Source organism: Raphanus sativus, chromosome 2 (assembly GCF_000801105.2).
Source record: "Raphanus sativus cultivar WK10039 chromosome 2, ASM80110v3, whole genome shotgun sequence".
NCBI classification, from domain to species: Eukaryota; Viridiplantae; Streptophyta; class Magnoliopsida; order Brassicales; family Brassicaceae; genus Raphanus; species Raphanus sativus.
The window spans coordinates 18,134,714-18,157,562 of record NC_079512.1 but is presented as its reverse complement, the minus strand read 5'-3'; the positions used below and the strand labels follow the sequence as shown (position 1 = coordinate 18,157,562).

General features: G+C 39.3%; 2 protein-coding genes, 1 long non-coding RNA gene and 1 pseudogene across 3 annotated transcripts in view; 1 reads left to right on the top strand and 3 right to left on the bottom strand.

Annotated features, from left to right (window-relative positions):
• Positions 1–3,455: 3,455 nt before the first annotated feature.
• On the bottom strand, positions 3,456–4,363 carry LOC130494659 (uncharacterized; annotated as a pseudogene).
• A 2,943-nt stretch (positions 4,364–7,306) lies between these two features.
• On the bottom strand, positions 7,307–11,437 carry LOC108833512 (protein DA1-related 4-like). The gene is made up of 4 exons (XM_057004177.1): positions 11,361–11,437; positions 10,452–10,845; positions 9,338–10,369; positions 7,307–7,381 (listed from the first exon to the last, which is right to left on the bottom strand). Exons 1-4 carry the CDS (start codon positions 11,435–11,437, stop codon positions 7,307–7,309), a joined length of 1,578 nt encoding a protein of 525 aa, XP_056860157.1.
• A 978-nt stretch (positions 11,438–12,415) lies between these two features.
• LOC130506845 (uncharacterized) lies at positions 12,416–13,983 on the top strand. The gene is made up of 3 exons (XR_008942151.1): positions 12,416–13,251; positions 13,341–13,368; positions 13,443–13,983. It is a non-coding gene; the product is annotated as an uncharacterized LOC130506845 (long non-coding RNA).
• A 9-nt stretch (positions 13,984–13,992) lies between these two features.
• Positions 13,993–22,849, bottom strand: part of LOC108839714 (protein DA1-related 4-like) — a 25,767-nt gene continuing 16,910 nt past the window's right edge. The window contains 4 exon segments of the mRNA XM_057001522.1: positions 13,993–14,249; positions 14,252–14,648; positions 14,735–15,031; positions 15,237–16,362. Coding sequence (XP_056857502.1) covers positions 14,008–14,249; positions 14,252–14,648; positions 14,735–15,031; positions 15,237–16,362 — 2,062 coding nt within the window. The 3' untranslated portion in view covers positions 13,993–14,007.

Genomic DNA, 22,849 nt, shown 5'->3' with positions numbered 1-22,849 from the left:
GCAGTTTCTGAGTTTATTTTACATTTTAGGACAGTTTGTGCTATTAGGATAGTTTTTCTTAACGAAACCTACTTTCTAGTTATAACCTAACCTAACCAAATAAAGTTGTAACCAAAATTTTCAGACTTGCAAATAAGTCCTCATGAATTAAACCAAAATTTTCACAACTTAAAATTCATATTTGGTACTTGATATCTGATTTCTACGGGATTTAATCACAACTCTTCTAACAGACAAAATAAAATGGGTCCCACATACCATCTTCTTCTTCCTTTTCTCTTCTTAAGTTCTTTACCTTTTTGTATAATGATTGTTGTTTTCTTCAGAACTTCTTTCTAGAAAATATGTTTATAATCAACATCTTTATTACTTACTCTCTCTTTTGAGATATGTCAAGGTATATCTCTGATGATAGTATAATCATGTATACAACGGTGTCAATAGTGTGATAGATTCAAGCTACAATCATGGTGTTAATGTCTTCTCGCATCGCCATACTCTGTCTCCTTTCCTCTACACAAATTTTCTCTTTTGCAATCTTTCAAGTCCGATGAAAATCTTCAACGTTGTTGTCCTCGACCTCTTTTCAACGGTACCTTTAGAGGTCTTTGTGGTTATCTCAGCCTCCCTATGTGTCTCCGGTGGAATATAAATGGAAGCCGCTGCTACATCCCAGATTAGAACGCCATTATTGAACCTTGAAATCAAATTTCCTTAAAATTCATATTTGGTACTTGTAATTTCAATTATTTTTACTAGTGTCTCAAAATTTTCAGACTTGCAAATAAGTCCTCATGAATTAAACCAAATTTTTCAAATTTTTATTTTAGGCCCTATCAAATGAAATGGACAAATATATGTACTAAAAATCTCTAAGTGCATCTTTTTAGCAACTATACTCAAAATCACTAAATTAACAAATATCATAACTTGAGCAATGTACAGATGAATCAGTGTACATTTGATCTTTTGTATAATGTTGTACATGTAGACATTGTTATATATTTGTACATGTTGGCGATACTTGACACATTGAGTACCTTACAAGTATCATTTCCATACCTAAATTATGTGTTCAACAACATCATTCCATAACTAGATTAATATTATGTATCCCATATTATTGAAAAAATATTTCAAACATATGTGTACATAAATAATATATAAGAATGTACATGTGTACACAACAACGATTGTACACATGTACACACATGTTACATATATTAGTCCATTTCATTTGACAAACGATTGTATACATGTACACACATTGCATTTTAGACCCTATCAAATGAAATGGACAAATACATGTAACATGTGTGTACATGTGTACATCTTTGTTGTGTACATATGTACATTCTTATATATTATTTATGTACACATATGTGTACAAAAAATATGGTAGTGGTATGTACACATATAATATCAATGTTTATGGTATGATGATCTAAACAAACATTCACTCAAAAATGAGAACTCATTCCATTGATGTAAATCACATTTTCTTATCCTTACACTTACAAAGAGAAAATTAGTGCACATGTTTACATGTTTGGTTGGTGACGTACATGTGTAAAACAAATATGGTAGTGTACATGTGTACAACAAATATGTTAGTGTACATGTGGATGATAAAGCATTTGTGTATGCGGTAGTGTATATATCAAATGGCTTCAAAAGTTATAATGTACACATATATCGTTACAACAATGTACACAATAAATGAATCATAACCCATGGAAAAACAAGTTGTGCAAAGGTTAAAATGCACATTACTAAGTTTGGGGGCAAAAATCAAAGGTCATTTCTGCAAATCTGAAAGTTTGAAATCCAAAATGAAAAAAAGAAACTTGAAGGACCAAATGTGCAAAAAAATAGAATCTTGACCATTGTTGTTTCCAAGCTTCCACTCTATGACGGAGAGGACGACCCACAAGGATTCTAGACGGCGACGACTGTAGATATGAACACGACGGAGGTGATTCTTCTTTTTCGATGACAAATGAGGCAGCAGAGTGGTGATTCGCCTTAGGAGCTCGCCGTCGAGCAATCACACAAAGCTCGTTCAATGAAAAAGGGTGTGGCCGTTCAGTACTCGCTAATGAAAGATGATAAAAAATTAAGAACAAAACTATGGTCACTACAAATCTTCCATTAAAAAGAGAAAAAAGAAGAAGAAAATGTTGAAGATGAAATTAGGGTCGATACATATCAACCATTAAAGAGAGAGAGAAAATAAGATCAAACTTGTATGACCCATTTTATTAGAAGAATAAGTTTAGTTAGCTTTGTAGTCACGATAAACTGCCTTAAGAGCAATAAGTGCTCTATTTTGTAATAAAAATTCAGAAACTGTTCTATAGTGTAAATGACTCTACTTTTTCCTTCTGATCTAATTTTTGAATTTTCTTTATGTTCATTTCATAATGTTAAAATATTATATATTAGTGATGATACACCAATACTTTGACGGGTACAATCAAAAATCTACACAAACAATCTTTTAAGCCTCAGTGATTCCTTTCTTTTTTTAGTGCGTTAAACCATTCATGTGATTCCTTTTCTTTTTTAGTGCGTTAAACCATTCATAAGACTGAAAGTCTATAGTGGATCCGTATGTCACCAATCATTAATCCTCAGTTTTATTATTTCACCCAAAAGTTTAGCAGAGTCTAACCACAGCGCACATACACTACTTGATTATTATAAGCTATTTTGCGGGACTTGTGAGAATATTATAAGTTCAATAACCAGTCTGGACATTGGGGTACTGAAAATTGTGTATGTTTACTACGAGTTTCTAAATAATAAACGAAGAAGATGGTGATGTTGTAAACAGAGAATACAATCAACAAAATGCTTATTGAGTAGTAGTAGTAGTAGTAGTAGTTTGATTACAATATTGATGAAAACAATAGGTTAACTAAAGATTTAAATGATTTGTATTATGTGCTAGTTTATTACGAAAAATTGTCAATCTTTTTTCTTTTGCCACGGTGACAAATTGTCAATCACAACAAAGAAATTGAGCACCAGTCACATAAGACTTTAAGTAGCAAGCAAATTGCATATGCATCCTTAAATCTGGGTTGTCGGTGGATTTAGATCTAGCAGAGTTCACACGAGCATTTAATGAAGAAATTCATTTTTATTATTCTGAACAATAGCGTACTCTAAAGAGCTCAAAGGCAAAAAAAAAGGATATGTCAGTATTTTTTTTTTTTTTGACTAAAATATGTCAGTATTTAATAAAATGATTAAGCAAATTCGTATGCGTATTGTAAAAAAAAATAACTATACGACCATATTATATGTTTTACATCTCACACTTTTGTTCGCCATCTTGGGTTTGGTAGATTGTAATAATAAACAACGAATCACAAAATCCAAAAGCATCCTTATTGCTGGCTTATAAAACTTTGTAATTAAACTTTGATAAAGGAATGCTTTTAGCCATGTGAGTTTATAAAGACAAACATACATAAACAAGTTATAAAGATTAGAGATTCAGAAATGAACATAAATCTCAAGCACAAGGCTTCATATTAACAAGTGAGTATATAATGAAAACGGAAGCCAAACCTTTGTTAGATTGAATCCAATTTAAAAAGATTACAATGCTTACACAGCTAGAGCTGAACACAAAGCTTATGGTAGTAAGTAGTAACAAAGAAAATATTATTAATAATGTTTTCTTACTAGATAAAACCTCTTTGTTTCAGTTTTGGCTTAAACTCGATCAGATCTTGATGCGGTTCATGTCTCCCAATCTTTCATCTTCTTGCTCCCTTTCGTTTTCTCTATCATTCATCCCTGCCATTTTCTTGTTGTATTTTCCCCGTAGTGGATCATTGGAACTCCACCTGCACAAGATGCCCAAAAAAAAAACAAAGATTCAAAAAAGCAGACACAATACAAGATTCTCCCACCATAACCCCCATTCGCATTTGCTTTCAACGATCCAATTCAGTTATGAGCTTAACGTTGCTACACTCAAATGATTAAATAAGTCGATTTATTCAGATGCCTAAATGAGAGCTATTTAGAAAACTTACGGGTTACTCCAATCGGTTGTATGCGAGTCCATTTAACTCTTCCACTGCGACCAAAGTGCTTAACTTGCATGACTTTCGGCAGAATCGATTTGTTACAACCTACCTTCTCCCGTTGGAGGAGAGAAGTGACGCTGTAATATACCATCGGTTCCAACCGATCCCGCCTCGTCATCAGGATCCACCTGGAAGAAGGCTCCGTTGTGGTAGTACTTGTGCATGAAGTTCCACAGAGCTTGTTCTTCAGCCTCGAGACGCTCACGCTCTGCTACGGTTGGTGTCTCTCTCGTCTTTCGGTACAAAAACAGGCTTGATCATGGTGACACCGGGAATCTCATCTGCTGAATTAGTCTCGTACTCAGACTCCTCCTCTTCCTCATCTTGTAGCTCGTCTTCTTCTTCTTCTTCTTCTTCTAGAGAAAGTTATTCAGCCTCCTCTTGAGCTCTTTTGAGATTCTTCTCTCTCTAATCCTTCTCCTTCTTTCTTCCAAGGCATCTTCATCTTCTTCTTCCTCCTCTTGATTCCTCAACTCTTCTTTCTCAGTGGAAACAATCTCAGCCTGTCTAACTCAGCCGGTGATCAGCTCTAACTTCGTCACGGTTTTCTAGTTCTTGTCTGAGCTAGAGAGAAGATCTACGGAGTTACAAAGCTAAATTCTAACGGAGATTAACAATCAAAAGGATCAGAAGACGAATCAGAGACGGAAAAAACAAACCACGAAACTCGATGATACGGTAAGAGAAGATCAACGAAACGAGAAGGTAAAATTCAATCACGGGAAATAAACGAGCTTACACTTTGGAAGTTTTGTACGGATAGAAAATGAGAGGAGGAGGAGGAAAAGGTGAAGGGTTTCGAAAACGGGAAGTTAAAACGAAACACAAAGCCACGCGAAAACTCATTGTAAACTTTACTGGGCTTTAACGGCCTAAATATGGTTTATATTGGGCCTTCAATTTTAACATCTCGATCTAAAATGCTCTTAGCACTTGTTTAGTGTTAACTAGTTGCAGTGTCTAAAAATGCTCTTAGCACTTGTTTAGTGTTAATGAAAAAGACAAGAGATGATTACAGATAATACATTTGTCACATAATGAGATAAAACATTTTTATTATTTTTGAGTTTTATTGATATGATACATACAACAAAATTTTTATACAACCATTGTTTAGGCTAAAAACTGGACCTTATAGAATATGCTAAGCTTCCTAAAAGAAAGGAGCGATATGATGCCGAGGTGATTCTCACAAATAGTTACTTTACTGTCGTCTGCGGATTATAGAGTCTGATGTTCACTACAAGAAAACAGCGATATTCTGAGGGATATTCCGAGGGAAAGAAATTTCCTCGGAAATTTCTGACAAAATACCGAGGAAGTGCCGAGGAAACGCGAAACTTGGTTTCCTCGGTATTTCCTCGGAAATTACCGACGAAATTCCGAGGAAAGCCGGGTTCGTCGGAAATTTCTTATGGATTTCCGAGGAGAAGATGTTCCTCGGAAAAAACCGACGACCTCCGAGGAAATATTATAGCCGTTAGGGAGCCGTTAGAGAGCCGTTGGGAGATTTTAAATATTCCGAGGAAATTCCGAGGAAGTAGCCGTTAGCGTCGGAATTTCCTCGGAATTTCCTCGGTCTGTCTCCAGGATTTCATCTATAAATACAACCACCCCTCTTCGTCTTCATTCACTCCATTTCTTCATCATCCCTCCTACTATCTTTACATACGAATTTGATTGAAAAAAAAATGTCTTCTTCAAATTATCATCGTTCTTGGATCGATCGACCTCATTTGGATCCGAACACGAGATTGCTTACGGAAGAATACCAACGAGGTATAACCGAATTCATGGGGTTAGTTCGCCAACTACCGGAAGCAGAAACAGGTATGTTAAGATGTCCTTGCTCTAATTGTAAAAATAGAAAGATTATTAAAGAGTGGGATGTTTGGACTCATCTTTTATTGAGTGGATTTACACGAAGTTACAAAATTTGGTATCATCATGGGGAAACTGATTATGAACATTGTAGTACTAGCGAACCTCAGCCGGCGGTTAGATTAGAAGAACCAATTAGAACAGATGTAGATTATGGTGTAGGTACTGAGCAGATGGTAAATGATCATTTTAGAAGGGAAGATTTACCCAATGCAGAAGCTAGGAGATTTTATGATATGTTGGATGCTGGAAAGCAACCATTGTACGAAGGTTGCAGAGATGGTCATTCTGCTTTATCATCTGCTACAAGACTGATGGGCATTAAAACAGATTATAACTTGGCTGAAGACTGTGTGGATGCGATTGCTGATTTTGTAAAAGGTATTCTACCTGAGGATAATGTAGCTCCAGGTTCATACTACGAGGTTCAAAAACTCGTAGCTGGTGTTGGTTTATCTTATCAGGTAATAGATGTATGCAGCGATAACTGCATGATTTATTGGAGGGCGGATGACCAGCGGGTTACATGCAAATTTTGTGGGAAGCCTCGTTATAAAGATACGGGTGGAAGAGTTCCAGTTCCATATAAAAGGATGTGGTATTTGCCTTTGACGGAAAGGTTGCAGAGGTTGTATCTTTCTGAACGCACAGCGCAACGAATGAGATGGCATGCGGAGCACTCAACAGATGGTGAAATTAGACATCCTTCAGATGCAAAAGCGTGGAAGCATTTCCAATCAAAGTATCCCGACTTTGCGTATGAGAGAAGAAATGTCTACCTTGGATTATGTACTGATGGTTTCAGCCCGTATGGCAAGAGTGGAAGACAATATTCTCTATGGCCAGTCATTGTTACACCATACAACTTACCCCCAAACTTGTGCTTGCGACGAGAGTTTTTGTTTCTCTCCATTCTCGTTCCCGGACCAGAGCATCCTAAGAGATCACTTGATGTGTTTCTTCAGCCACTAATATATGAGTTGCAACAACTATGGGCTGAAGGTGCTGAAACATACGATATTTCGTGTAAAGAAAATTTTCAAATGCGGGCAGTACTAATGTGGACAATAAGTGATTTTCCAGCATATGGTATGTTATCTGGATGGACAACACATGGAAGGCTATCATGTCCATATTGTCAAGATAACACTGATGCTTTCCAACTAAAACACGGAAGAAAAACGTGTTGGTTTGACTGTCACAGGAGATTCCTACCACCTGATCATCCATATCGTAGGAGTAGGAATTTGTTTACGAAGAACAAGAAGGTGTTTGACAGTCCCCCTGCGGAAATTAGTGGGAAAGGTTTGAAGACACAACTAAGAGATTTTGGTGCAGAAAGGACACCAGACATCGGTGGACATGAGCGTTTTCCGGTAGATGCTGTTGGAAACCTACATAACTGGCACAAAAAAAGTATATTTTGGGATCTGCCATACTGGGAGGATCATTTGCTAAGGCATAATTTAGATGTCATGCATATTGAGAAGAACTTTTTTGACAATCTCATGAACACGATCCTTAACGTTCAAGGTAAAACAAAGGATAACTTGAAGTCAAGACTGGATTTAGTCGATATATGTGCTCGTTCAGAACTTCATGTTGATGAGAATGGTAGGGCACCTTTTCCCATATACCGACTTGATGCAGAAGGAAAAGATGCGTTCTTTGATTGGATTTCAAACGATGTGGAATTTCCAGACGGTTACGCATCTAATTTGCGTAACTGTATCGACAGAAAGGAAGGAAAGTTTATGGGGCTAAAAAGTCACGATTGCCATGTGTTGATGCAGCGCCTCCTTCCGTTTGCCTTCAAGGAACTATTACCACGAAATGTTCATGAAGCAATTGCAGGGATAAGTGCTTTTTTCCGCGATTTATGCACGAGATCAGTGACTCTTGAAGGTATTGAAAATTTGAAGACTAACATAGCCGTGATTCAGTGCAACCTTGAGAAGATATTTCCTCCCTCATTTTTTGATGTTATGGAGCATCTTGTTATTCACCTGGCAAGAGAATTGGAACTTGGTGGTCCTGGGCAGTATAGATGGATGTATGTGTATGAGCGGTATATGTTCCATTTGAAGAAGATGGTGAAAAATTTAAGTAGGGTGGAAGGTTCTATAGTCGCACAGATGATCAATGAAGAAATTTCAAACTTTGCCGAGTACTACTTTCCGGCAGAAGTTCAAACCAAAAACAGAAAACCTGCTCGGCATGATGATAGAGGCGAACGGGCAACATATCATGTTACGGTTCCAGACATTTTCAGAGATGTTGGACGACTTAGCGGAAAACCAAAGGACCGTCGACTTAATGAGCAGGAGCGCAGTCATTTGCAAACATATTTGCTCACCAACTGCGAAGATGTTCTTCAATATGAGAGGTAAATAAATTAGCTTACAATTTTTTATTTTAACAAGTTCAAATTTAAATCTTTATTAATTACATTATTGTCATCATATGTACAGGATTTTCATGGCACAAAAGCGGGTCGAATATAGATACGCCACAGACGAGGAACTAGAAGAAATGAAGCAGAGAGAATTTGCTGGATGGATGCTTACTTATGTGAGTGTCTTAACCAAATTAAAATATCATTTATCACATATTTATACTAATTCACATTTATTGATATAACCTATATATATGTACTATTAATAGGTGTCTGCTGGTTTGGCCAAAGGTGAAACATTTGACGATTGGATACGCGAGATGGTGGTTGGACCAAAATATGTTGTGAAGTCATATCCGAGATTTTGTACTCGAGGATATGCATTCACAACTCAAAAGAGGAGACGTTCGAGAACGACCTATGATGCTGGCGTTTGTTCTGCATCAGGAGATGATGTATACTACGGAAACATACATGAGATTATGGAAATCCAGTATTTGGGCATGGTTGGATTGCGGTGTACTGTTTTCTATTGTGATTGGCACGACAACACTCCAGATCGAGGTGTGAGAACAGATGCATTTGGTGTTACATCAGTAAATTCGAGGCGAAAGCTGCAGTATTATGATCCTTTCATTCTTGCTTCGGAATGCATTTGGTGTTACATCAGTAAACTCGGAATGTTTTTTTTTCAGAATGTTTTATTTTGATTTGTACAACTTTGAATTATTATCTAATATGTTTTCAACTTTAATTTTAATTTCATATTTTCGAATTTAAATTTAAAAAATTACAAATTTAAAAAAAAAAAATTGAAAATTGCGAGGAAGAATCCCTCGGAAATTTCCGAGGGACACATTCCTCGGAATATTCTGAGGGCTGTTTTCCTCGGAAAATTCCGACGAAGGTGCCTCGGAATATTTCCTCGGAAATTTCCGAGGAAACGGGCCCTCACAATATTCCGAGGAAACTTTCCCTCGGAAATTTCTGATGATTTTCTGAGGATATTTCCGACGGATGTTTCGAGGATCTTCCATCGGAAAAGCCATTGGAATATACCGAGGAACCGCGTCCTCGGAATATTCCGAGGAATGTTCCGACGATTAGTGATCCACGGAAATCCCTCGGAAATAAGTTTCCTCGGTATTTCGTCGGAAATTTCCGAGGAAATTCCGAGGAACATTGAAATTCCGAGGAAATAATTCCGACGGCTGTGTTCCTCGGTATTTCCTCGGAATACCGTTATTCCGAGGAAATGCCGAGGAATACAGCCGTCGGTAAGCCCCTGTTTTCTTGTAGTGGTTGAATCCACTTTTCTTGTTTTCTGTTTCTTGTAATTAATTGTCCTCATCCACTTCCATAGCTTAGATCTTAGCTTACTCTGTACTCTCGAAACCGTACGTCTCTCGTTGGATGGAAGAGGAGTAGGGCTGTTTGCCTCTACCATTATTCGGGAAGATGTCGGACGATGGTCCTCATCAACTTCACTTCCATTTGTGATTTCACTAGACATTGTATTTGTATCATTTCCTGGAGCCGTAATTACCCTTACACCACATTGGGTTACCATGCATTTATCACCTAAAAGCTTGTTGTCCCAACTCACTGCATGGAACTCAAACTTGACCCATAAGTTAGGGTTTTCTTCACTACCATTGGTATGCATTTGGGTTTCATAGATGATAAATACGTGGTCCCTTTCAACTTTTGGAGCTTCCAAAGGAGCCCAACACTGAAACAGTCTCTCCATTCTACCCAAGTACCCGTTCCTGGTCTGCCATGTGCATATGCACCTAATCCCTAGTCCTGCCACGTTTTGGCAATCATCCTGAAATGATACCACAACTGATATAGCAAGTCCAGAGAGAGGTTTCCGTGTCCAGGGTGAATCTATCATTACATCTGGACCTGGTTGCAAGAGAAAGGAGAATATCTGACGTGCGTCTGAAGGAATACAGATGCTGACTTCAGGTTCTCTGGTGAGTTCCTGTTCAAGAGGAAAGGAAAACCAAGTCAGATAACATGCATTTGTGTATTCATGATAATATATGGTAAAGAGAGACGAGAACCTGTTGATGTGCTCTTGCTATACTTGCTACTCTAGTCAGACTTTTCTCTAAGAACTCAGAGATCAGTTGTGAAGATAAATTGAAACAGTTACTGAAGGTGTAGTGTCTAGGAAGCTGCTCAAAGTTCAAGCAAAACGACTTAAGATGCGTACACCCATGAGCATTCAAGAACTCTAAGCTATTGGGAAGTTGTGGCACCTCTCGTATGGCCACTACAAGAAAACAATTGATTTGCAAGGAAAATTTGCGAGGAAAATTTTCCCTTGCAAATTTGCAAGGGATTTGCAACGGAACTGCAAGAAAATATATAATCCTCGCAAATTCGTTGCAAATTTGCGAGGAAAAAAATTCACTCGCAAATTTGCGAGGAATTCGCGAGAGAAAATACAGTTTCCTCGCAATTCAAACGCAAATTTACGAGAAAACTAGTTTCGTCGCAATTCTCTTGCAAAATTTGCGACGGTTTTGTATTCCTTGCAAATTTGCAACAGAATTGCGAGGGTTTTGTATTCTTTGCAAATTTTTTTTTCAAAATCATGTTTTCTACACTTGAACGGTTTAGAATTTTGCTAATGATTTTGGTGTCTTATAACACGTTTACTTAAAATATTTAATATTTAAAAAGTATGTCGATGACTATTTTTGAAAATTTCATTAATTAACATCTATAAACTCAATTTCCGACACTTGAATTAGTATTACAAAATACTAACATCAAAAATATATAACTTAAACATTCAATATACATCAATTAAATTAACAGAACTTTTTAAAAATATATTTTTACGTTAAATAACTTTTCTAAATTAAATATAAAGAAACATATTACTCCACTGAAAACGTAACAAAACCACAAACGAAACCCTAAAATACATTGACTTATGAATTTGCAAGAAAATTGCAAGGGACCTCTCACAATTCTCTTGCAAATTTGCGAGAGTTTTTGAAAACCATGCAAATTTGCAAGGGAATTGCAAGGAATCCATTGCAATTTGCTTGCAAAACCATGTTTCACCACTTAAACGGCTTGAGATTTTGTTAAAAAATTTGGTGTCATATAACACATTTAATTAAAATATTTAGTGTTTTATGTATATATCTATAAATATTTTTGAAAATACACCAATTAACGATTATAGACTCAATTCCCGACACTTGTTTTAGAATTATGAATATTAAACATCAAAACTATATAACTTATACATTTAATATACATCAGTTAAATTACGAGTTTTTAAAAAAAAAATATTTTTACATTAAATAATTTTTCTGAAACTAAATATAAAGAAAAATATTACTCCACCGAAAATATTACTCCACCGAAAATGAAACCCTAAAACACATTGAATTATTAATTTGCAAGGCAATTGTAAGAAAATTGCAATGACTCCCTCGCAATTGTCTTGCAAATTTGCAAGGGATTGATTTCCATCACAATTTGCAAGGGAGTTGCAAGGGAACTCTCGCAATTTCCTTGCAAATTTGCGAGGATTTTTGGTTACCTTGCAAATTTGCAAGAGAATTGCGAGGAATCCCTTGCAATTTCCTTGCAAAAACATGTTTTCTCCACTTGAACGGTTTTAGGGTTTTGTTAAAGATTTGGTGTCATATAACACATTTAGTTAAAATATTTAGTGTTTAAAATGTATGTCGATCAATATTTTTGAAAATACAGATTTTTAGTTATAAATTCAATTCTCGACACTTGAACTAATTATTTAATACAAAATACAAACTTTATAATTTATATATTCAATAGATGTTAACTAAATTACTATAACTTTCTTAAACATATTAATGTAAATAATTTTTCGAAAAAGAAATATCAAGAAACACATTAGTGTATACGAAACTAATAAAACCCTAAACGAAACCCTAAAACATTTTTATTAAAATTTTGCAAGGAAATTGCAATGACTTCCTCGCAATTGTCTTGCAAATTTGCAATCGATTCATTTCCGTCGCAATTTGCAAGGGAATTGCAAGGGATCTCTCGCAATTCCCTTGCAAATTTGCGAGGGTTTTTGATTACCTTGCAAATTTGCAAGAGAATTGCGAGGAATCCCTTGCAATTTCCTTGCAAAATCATGTTTTTTCCACTTGAACGGTTTTAGGGTTTTGTTAAAGACTTTTGTTTCGTATAACACATTTTGTTAAAATATTTAGTGTTTAAAATGTACATTGTTAAATATTTTTGAAAATACAACATTTTAGTTATAAATTCAATTCTCGACACTTGAACTAATTACTTAATACAAAATAGAAACTTTATAATTTATATATTCAATACATGTTAACTAAATTACTGTACTTTGTTAAACATATTCATGTAAATAATTTTTTGAAAAACAAATATCAAGAACCATATTAGTATATACAAAACATAACAAAACTCTAAACAAAACTCTAAAACACTTTAACCAAAAATTTGCAAGGAAATTGCAATGACACTCAATTTGCAAGAGAATTGCAAGGGATCTCTTGCACTTTCCTTGCAAAACTATTTTCCCCTCCATAAAAAAAGAAAATGACAAACGAGTTTCTAGAACTAGGGTTAGTATATAAAGACACAAACCTAATTCTTTTCATTTGTTGGAGCCGTCAAGAAAAAAAAAACAAGGGATTTTTTTCTCCCACCATCTCTCATCTCTCGGGCTCTCTCTCCTCGACCTTGTGTCTTCTAGCCGGACTCTCTCTCCCGCCTCTCCTCTCTGCCGTCATGACATCTCTCCTTGTCGCCAGCTCTCCTCTCTCTCACACACAGCCGGATCTACTTTATCTCACGCCCCACACCACTATGGTTCGACCTTTCTCTATCTCTCTCTCTCTCTGTCCCTCTGTCCTTCTGTCTCTGTCTCTCTGTTTTGAACTGAATTTGTTTGTTTTCAGGTTGGAGGAAGCAAGGCACACTTCCATGGTTAGTCCTCTCTCTTTCTCTATCTCTCTGTCTCTCCCTCTGTTTATATCTAATATTTTTTTGTTTTTGTGAAGGGAGATGAAGGATTGAGAAGAAGCTTGATGGTTAAGGAGACAGGGCCGGTGGTGGTGCGGCTGTGGTTGTGGTTCGGCTCTGGTGGTGGTGCGGCGGAGGAGGCAAGGAGTTGCTGATTTATTTTCTAGGGTTAATTTTTTTTTTAGAATTAGGTTAGCTTAATTAGGTTTAGTTAAACTGGTTTATTTAACTAAACCAGCTTATTATAACTTTTTAGCTTATTATAATTTTTTTAGGCTTTTAATATATTCATGTATTTAAATATGTATCTGTATGTATATATATATTTCGGTATATATATTTATTTACATTTTTTTATTTTGTATTTTTGTTAATTTTTTTTTAATATTTTTAAAAGAATTTGCGAGGGAAACTTTTTATTGCAAATCTAATGCAATTTTGCGAGGGAATATTCGACTCTCGCAAATTTGCGACGAAAATTATTCTCTTGCAAATTTGCGATGGAAATTATTCCGTTGCAAATTTGCGAGAGAATTGCAAGCGTTTTTCATTTGCGAGTAAGGATTTGCAAGGAAACTACTTTTCTTGCAAATTCGTTGCAAATTACAATTTGCAACGGAATTGCGATGTTTTTTTCCCTTGCAGTAGATATGTTTTCTTGCAACCGCCGGCGGTTCCACCAATATATAACTTCCTCATATTTCTTGGTAAACCCTTAATTTCCATGAGCTCTGAGCAACCAGAGAGATGTAGAACTTGGAGAGATTCTAATATATTGGCCATGTCAGGGAGACTTCGAATGTGAGAACAATCTTTCATGTTCAACTGGACAAGCTTGCAAAACCTTGGTTACATGAACTTACTTTAACTAGATCTGTTACACTCTCCAAGTCAATATGCTCAACATCCTCAAAGTTTTCTAGAAGATTCAAAAGCTTTTTCCTGTCAAGCTTAATTTTTTGAGGGGAGTGGCTCACAGTGGATATCGGTATCTCCCTTATACTAGTTCCTTGAAGATGTAGTTCCTCAATGTTTTGTGGAAGTCCTTGGAAACTTTTGATCTCTGTGCATCCTGAGAGATTTACAACTCGGAGATGTTGCAGTTCGCTCGTGTCAGGAAAACTTTGCAGTCTTGTACAACCTTGGAGATCAATTAACTCGATATTTTGAGCAACTAAAAGTATATCAAATTCAACTAGCTCTTTGGAGTGACAAAGCCTTATCCTCTTCAACAACTCAAGGAACTAAGCAAAAAGAAAAAGAAAAGGTTTAAAATAATAATGGTAATGTATAAACTGGATTAAAAGTAAACATCATACTTGGCCCCTACCTTGGTTCCTGCTCCGAGTGTCTGGAGCTTACTGTAAGGCATACAAAGTTCAACAAGGTTGTCAAGCTCAAAATCTTGAGGCAAAGATTTCAAAGGGTAGTTCTCCCAGTGGAGGAGTCTTAGTCCACAAGGCAGAGAATCAAGTCCATTAGGAAAGTTAAGTCCATGACCATATTCAGAGAAAGAATTGTGTATCTTTAGGAATCTGAGATTAAACATATTCTTGAAGGCATCACGTTTGACATCATAACTAGAGTTCGATGTGTCCAGAAATATGCTTTCTATGTCTTCACTGACCTGAAAGAACAAGGCAAATTGATTAGTCACATAATTATGGCTGATCTCCTTAGAGTATATTAGAGACAAGATTCCCACTTCGGAATTGAAATAAATGCTAAGTAATATATAAGATAGATGGATCGATGCACTTATAGTCAATTGATTTTAGGTCGAAAGTCTGTCTAAGTTGATAGAATTTACATATAGAAGAATTTGAACAGACCAAACCATATTTAGGCGTTGCACTTGATTCTGCACTTGCTTTAAGATCATCATCTTCTAGTAGATATCTGATTCTGCGAGGTTCCCACATTCTGGTGCAACTCTCAGTTTCTCCATTGAGCATTTCTTGGCAGATGTCTTGGATCAGATTAGTCACTTGCACTGTATTTTCTGAAATAGTCACCAGCCATTTCTCCACAAGAATATTTATTCCAATGCGTGGAAAGTAACGGCACCCTTCAAGCATTTGGATCACATAGTTGATATTTTCTCCCCTGAACAAACAAGAAATGTCCAAGAAAATGTTTTTCTCATTGTCACCAAGTTGGCTATATACACTCTTCACCACATCTTGAATCTGTTGAGGAGGATGCTGCTTGAGTTTGAGGAATGCATCCTCCATTCCTGACATCTTTCCCTTAAGCTCTTGTCCATAAGTGCTGAGGGCCAAAGGGTTTCCATTGGCATAGTCTATAACCTTCCTTGATATTTCTCTGTCGATTTGCTCTGGCACGTCTTTTTCAAAGGCTTTTTGGAAGAATAACTGGAGAGCCTCGTGCTCGTTTAAACCATGAACCTCATATATCTGATTGATATCACAAAAGGAAAACACTTTTCTATCAATCGAGGTCATGATTATCAGGCTTCCAGGACCAAGCCAATCAAGCCTATTAAGGAAGGACTCGCCAGCCAGAGAATCACGCACATCATCTAGGACAACAAGAATCCTTTTATTGCATAGTTTGTCCCTTTGGAGGGTCGGTCTCATAATGTAAGAACCCTTTATGTCAAACACTTCCGTTAGAAGCTTACCAATTTTTACTTCAAGCAAACGGTGAAGTCCTTCTTTATGAAACGCTTCATCAAAGTTTTCGATAAAACAAGAAGCATCATAATCAGAGGACATGTGGTTAAAGACTGCCTTGGCAAGTGTCGTCTTGCCTATGCCAGGCATACCCCAAATACCTATGCTTCGGACGTCCCACGGTTGTTTGTAAAGCAAGTTTTCAATCTCCAATATCTTCCAGTAAATTCCAACTCGTTCTGTACGATGGAGCTTTCCATAAACATCTTTGACTACGTCTTCCACTAGTTCGGAGTCGGTGAGTATCTTATTGCTTGAGATCCTATACAACAAGAAACAAAACAAAAAGACCACAAAAGCTAGTTCAAAACTAGAGATTGTCATATCTTTTATATATTATCTAAAAACATTTTAATTTCGATTTCCGAGATAGGAAAAGATCAAAGAAAATAAATCAAAACCAACATTTTGGAAATATCACAACAAACCACAACAAGATCACCCATCTATGTTTAGCTACAAGTAAAAAAACTGTTTATGTGGGAAATAATCAGTTAGACCTAACTGTTGGGTCCAAATATGGTCCATTAGCTGAAGATAGAACCAAAACGAGCATTGGGTTGAGATGAAGCCCAACGCGTATCGGCGACCTGAGCTAAGATTTATTACGAAGCCGGAGGCTAGAAGCTAAAGGCAGTCTTCGAAGAGGTCACGATGAAGAGGAAGCTCACATCACAACAGAAGGAGCATAGGACCCGATCAAAGGGGAAGCTGTTGCGGATTTCTCAATAAGCGGAGAGGATCTCGGAGATCAGTTAAAGACAATCAAAAGAAGTCCAAGGCTATTTAAAGAGAAGGTCGAGGACTAAGGAGAAGGACGAGAAAACCCTGATTCATTTACACGATTACTGACACCATCTTTTAACATTTTTGCTATCTTTGTAATCATCAAGAAAAACATCTTTTGTAACCACTCTTTTATCAAAATCATCAATACAAATCGAAGTTCATTCAACAAGTTATTACGGGATTCAGCCCGCGTTATCTTTCCCTAAACCTTAAACTTGATCTAAAATCTAGGAGGTGAGTTTAATCCCTCACAATTGGCGCCGTCTGTGGGGAAGAAACAATCGAATCCCTTACTCTAACTTGAGGATGAATCCTACCGATCAGACAACAAATCCGTCTGAGCTTAACCTCCCGATCCAGAGCGATGGCTCGCCAAACGACGGAGGCTCTAGTCTCGTAACCACAGAGCCTCGACGTGGCGACCACCGATCTGGGCAACAGCCTCCGGCTGGCGCTCGAACGAGCCAAACTACAACCGGGACTACTAACCCGAGATCATCAAGTGGAACCGCCTCCGGGCTCCCAATCACCGAGAATCCTCAGCAGCAAGCCATTCCGAATCAAACGGAGGCTCAGCTCTCTGAGATTCGCCAGATGATGATGCAATTAGTAGACAAAGCTCAGGAAAGTGAGCGTACAATGCATCAGCTAGCTGTTCGTCAGCAACGATTCGAAGAGATAACTAGATCTCTAAACGCAACAACCCAACCACCGCAACGTCAAGCTCCGGGGGTCACTTTCCGAGATCGATTGACCGATCCCTCATTCCCCCGAGGACGTTTAGATTTTTCCCCTCATAACACTGTTCCAGAAGGATGCGGATCTGCTTTCCAGACACCTCATACTCGGACAGCTCCTGTGTTTAACCCACCTAACACCAGTGCTATGGGAAGTAACATAGCGACAACCAGTTCCACACCCAGTCAGGTTACTGACCGGAGCACTCGCTTACCTCCTCCGCCGCCTGATTTTAGGTCCGGAGAAGGAATATCCTTCCCATTTGGGGGCAGAACGTCAGCTTCGGTTTATCAAACGAGAAGCTCGATCCCGAATGGGGACGGATATCAAAGGAAAGAATCCGATAACCCAAGAGCTGGTGAACGACTTAGCCCACCAACTGCATGGGAGGATGAGCCAACTCGATTCCGTCAGGAACCTGCCCGTCGGGTACCTGCTAACGACCCAAACGTCCTTCCCTTAGAGGGACCTGAAGCCATCCGTAGATATATGGAACAAACTCATGCAGCTCTCCAAAAATTGGGAGCTCAAGTCCATAAAGCTACGAGCTCAGCTCCCGAAATCGATAGCTTGATCGAAGAAATCCGTGGAACTCCATTCACGGACAGAATTGCCAGCTCCTACATAAGAGATACCCGAAAAATCAGAATTCCCGAGTATGATGGGACCTCTGACCCAAAGGCCTATTTGAGAGCCTTCCGATTAGCTATCGTAAAAGCCCATTTCACACAGGAAGAATGTGAAGCAGGTTACTGCAGGACATTCGCCGAGAACTTGGTCGGAACAGCCCTTGAGTGGTTCTCTGGTCTCGAGCCAGCCTCGATAGACAGTTTCAATCAATTAACTAGTGCCTTCATGAAGCAGTACTCGACCCATATAATGAAGCAAGCCTCTGAGGCCGACCTTTGGAAGGTCAAACAAGGAATGGGGGACTCACTACGAGTCTACATCGAGAAATTCAGGGCAGTAAGAACTAAGCTATCGAATCCTAACGACCTAGTCGCCATCGAGGCTCTTAGGAAAGGTCTGTTCTATAAGTCGAAGTTCTGGTCGGAGCTAACACTCAATACTCCTCCAACTATCGACGATGCTCTTCATAAAGCCACCAGATACATTATTCTAGAGGAGGAGACAGCTGCACTGGATAAACTCCATAAGAAACCTCAGAATCACTCGAGAGGTGAGTCCTCTCAGGCAAAGGGACCTCATAAAAAGGGGAACCCCCGAAATAATCAAACTCAGGGAGAACATTCATATGCAATCGAGGAGGACAAGGAAGAGAAACCTGTCGCCGCAGCAAACAAAACTCCCTGGTCAAAAGGCTTTGATAAGAACAAACGTTGCTCTTATCACGATCGCGAAGGGCACTCAACCGAGGAATGTTGGGACCTCCAACGACAACTGGCAGCTAAATTCACAGCTGGAGAAATAAAGGACGTGGACCTTAAAAAGCCACCACCTTATCAAAAAAGAGGTTCCAAAGACACCTCTCCAAAGCTCGAGAGGTCACCTGAGAAGGAGACCGATTCGCCACCTCCAGCTCCCAAGAAAAGAGTCGGCATGATTCTTGGGAAATTCCCCCAAGAAAAAAGTTTACAAGTCGAAGCTCTCTTGAGCAAACCGTCCCCTCAATCGAGCCCCTACTCGAGGGTGGACTGTATCCTTGGAGGATCAGACATATGTCAAGACTCCGTCAATTCCATTAAGAATCACGTACGGAAGGCTGTGTCTAACACTGGACCTAAGCCTTCTAACCCCGAGTCCAATACTAAGATTTCTTTCTGGGAAAGCGAGACCTCAAACCTCGACAGACCTCACGATGATGCGTTGATTGTCACCCTGAACATCGCAGGATACGAGGTCCCTAAACTCATGATAGACACAGGAAGCTCTGTCGACCTTATTTTCTACAACACCCTAAAAGGGATGGAAATAGACGACTACGAAATTATTGGCCAAAAAGCTAACCTCGTAGGCTTCTCCGGAGAAACATCTACCTCATTGGGGACTATCAAGCTCCCAGTCATAGCTGGGGGAATAATGAAAATGACCAACTTAGTAGTCATCGACAGACCTTCCCCGTTCCATGCGATCCTGGGAAGACCCTGGATTCACAAAATGAAGGCAGTAGCCTCGACGTATCATCAATGCGTAAAATTCCCAACACCCGAAGGGATAGCTACCGTACATGGTAACCAGAAGATATCCAGGATCTGCTATTTGGGAGGATTCGAAATCCTCAAAAAGTCCCCCCAATAGCAATTACAGATTCAGGAGGGTCGCGAAATGCAACAAAATATTCGAGGTCCCCCCAAGAACCTCACCGAAAAAGTTTGCATCGATGACTCAGATCCTGAAAGACAGGTGAGCATCGGATCCGAGCTACCTCCTCAGACAAAAAAGGAGCTCATTGATTTCCTGAAAGGTAATGTCAAAACCTTTGCATGGTCCACCAGCAACATGAAAGGCATAGATCCGAACGTCACCACCCATAAGCTAAAAGTAGACCCTATTTTCAAACCGATCAAACAAAAGCGTCGCAAGCTAGGCCTCGAAAAGGCTCAAGCTGTTAACGACGAAGTTGACCGACTTACGAAAGCTGGATCCATTCGAGAGGTACACTACCCCGACTGGTTAGCTAACCCAGTAGTGGTAAAGAAGAAAAACGGGAAATAGAGAATCTGTGTAGACTTCACAGACCTGAACAAAGCTTGTCCTAAAGACAGCTTCCCGTTACCTCACATCGACCGCCTGGTTGAAGCAACAGCTGGCCATCGACTCCTATCCTTCATGGATGCATTCTCAGGATACAACCAAATCATGATGGATCCTGAGGACCAGGAGAAAACTGCATTCATAACCGAACGAGGAATCTATTGTTACAAGGTTATGCCATTCGGACTAAAGAACGCATGAGCTACCTATCAGAGGCTAGTAAATAAGATGTTTGCTGGGCAACTTGGAAAAACCATGGAGGTCTATATTGACGATATTGTAGTCAAATCCTCAGCTGGAGAAGACCATATCTCCCACTTAAGGGAATGCTTCGATATCCTTAACAAGTACGATATGAAGCTCAATCCCACTAAATATACTTTCGGGGTACCCTCAGGCAAGTTCCTAGGCTATCTCGTAATCGAAAGAGGCATTGAAGCCAACCCGCAGCAGATAGCAACCTTCCTAGAAATGCCGTCACCTAAGACAACAGAGAGGTACAGAGATTGACTGGACGAATCGCGGCATTAAATCGATTCATATCCAAGTCCACCGATAAGTGCCTCCCATTCTACAATCTTCTAAGAAATAATAAGAAGTTCTTATGGGACGAAAAATGCGAGGAAGCCTTCAAGCAATTGAAAGGTTACCTCTCCGAACCTCCGATCCTATCTAAACCTGTAGTAGGAGAACCATTGTACATGTACCTCGCTGTATCGACTGCCGCAGTTAGCGGCGTGCTGGTACGAGAGGAACAAAACGAACAATGACCTGTCTATTACACCAGTAAGAGTTTGATAGACGCCGAAACAAGGTACCCCGCAATGGAAAAATTAGCTCTAGCAGTCGTAACAGCTGCCAAAAAATTGCGACTTTACTTCCAATCGCACTCAATCGTCGTAATGACCTCACAACCATTATGAATGATATTGCACAGCCCTAGCCAGTCAGAGCGATTGGCTAAATGGGCCATAGAGCTCAGTGAATATGATATTGAGTATAGACCTCGAGCAGCAGCGAAAGCTCAGGTCCTTGCCGACTTTATCATTGAACTAGCTTCCGAGCAATTAGACTCCGAAATGGAATCTCCGAAGTGGAGCCTGTATGTCGACGGAGGCACATCAAAACAGGGCTCTGGTGTCGGTCTAAGGCTAACTTCTTCAGCAGGAGAAACCATTGAGCAGTCATATAGGCTCGGATTCAGCGCCTCAAACAACGAAGCTGAATATGAAGCACTAATCGCAGGGTTGAGACTCGCCCTAAGCCTCGGAATTCGAGAGCTAAACGCTTATAGTGATTCACAGCTAGTAGCTAGCCAGTTTCACGGAGAATATGAAACGAGGGACGAAAGAATGGGGGCATATCTCGAAGTCGTCCAGAACCTCACTAGGCAGTTCGACAAATTCGAGCTAACAAGGATTCCACGAGGAGAGAACTCCTCAGTAGATGCGTTGGCTGCTTTAGCCTCCACGTCAGACCCCCTCGTAAAACGGATCATACCCGTAGAAGGAATCGAAAAACCAAGCATCGACATAGCTACTAAAACTGAGATAGACGACAAGCTAACAGAGCAACCCGAAGGTACCTGCCCTGAAACGGTAGCTACCCAAGTTCTCACAACATTTTGGTTCCCAAAAACCAGAATACGTAGCTCTAAAAAGCATACCTCCCGGAACACAATCCAAAACACGGAAGGTATTCCTCGAAATTCAGACTCCTTGGAGCCTGATCTCACGAATACCCCCGGGGCACCAACTCAGACCCACTCGTCTGCATAATTAAAACCAGAAGCCGTTCAGCTCTCCAAAATTCATCTGGGGGCACCATCCAGACTCCCTGGAGTCCAATCCTACAAATACCTCCGGGGACACCACGACACCAGGTCCCGAATAGGAACCTCCCTCGTCTCTTCATAACAAAGTTGTAAGGAGAGAGGATTGGAGAATTCCAATCACGCAATACATCCTGGAAGAATAGACTCCACCCAATAAATGGGAGGCTCGGAAGCTCAAAGCATTAAGCGCGAGATACTGCGTAATCGAGTCTATCCTCCACAAACGAAGCGTTTTCGGACCTTACCTAAAATGCGTCCATGGCCTCGTTGCTATGAGACTCATGAAGGAAATGCACGACGGCTCCTGCGGGAACCACTCTGGAGGAAGAGCTCTAGCCATCAGAATCAAAAGACAAGGATATTTCTGGCCTACCATTATTGCAGACTGTGAGGCCTATTCCTCTTCATGCGACAAGTGCCAGAGGCATGCACCGATTATACACCAACCTGCGGAAAAGCTGTCCAACATATCTGCCATTTATCCATTTATGAGATGGTCCATGGACATCGTAGGACCACTAGTAGCATCAGGAAGTGGAAAGAAGAAGCTACGCTTCCTCTTAGTCCTAACAGACTACTTCACAAAATGGATAGAGGCTGAAGCTTTCCAACAGGTAACCAGAGTCGAGGTCGAACGATTTGTGTGGAAAGAAATCGTGTGTAGACACGGCGT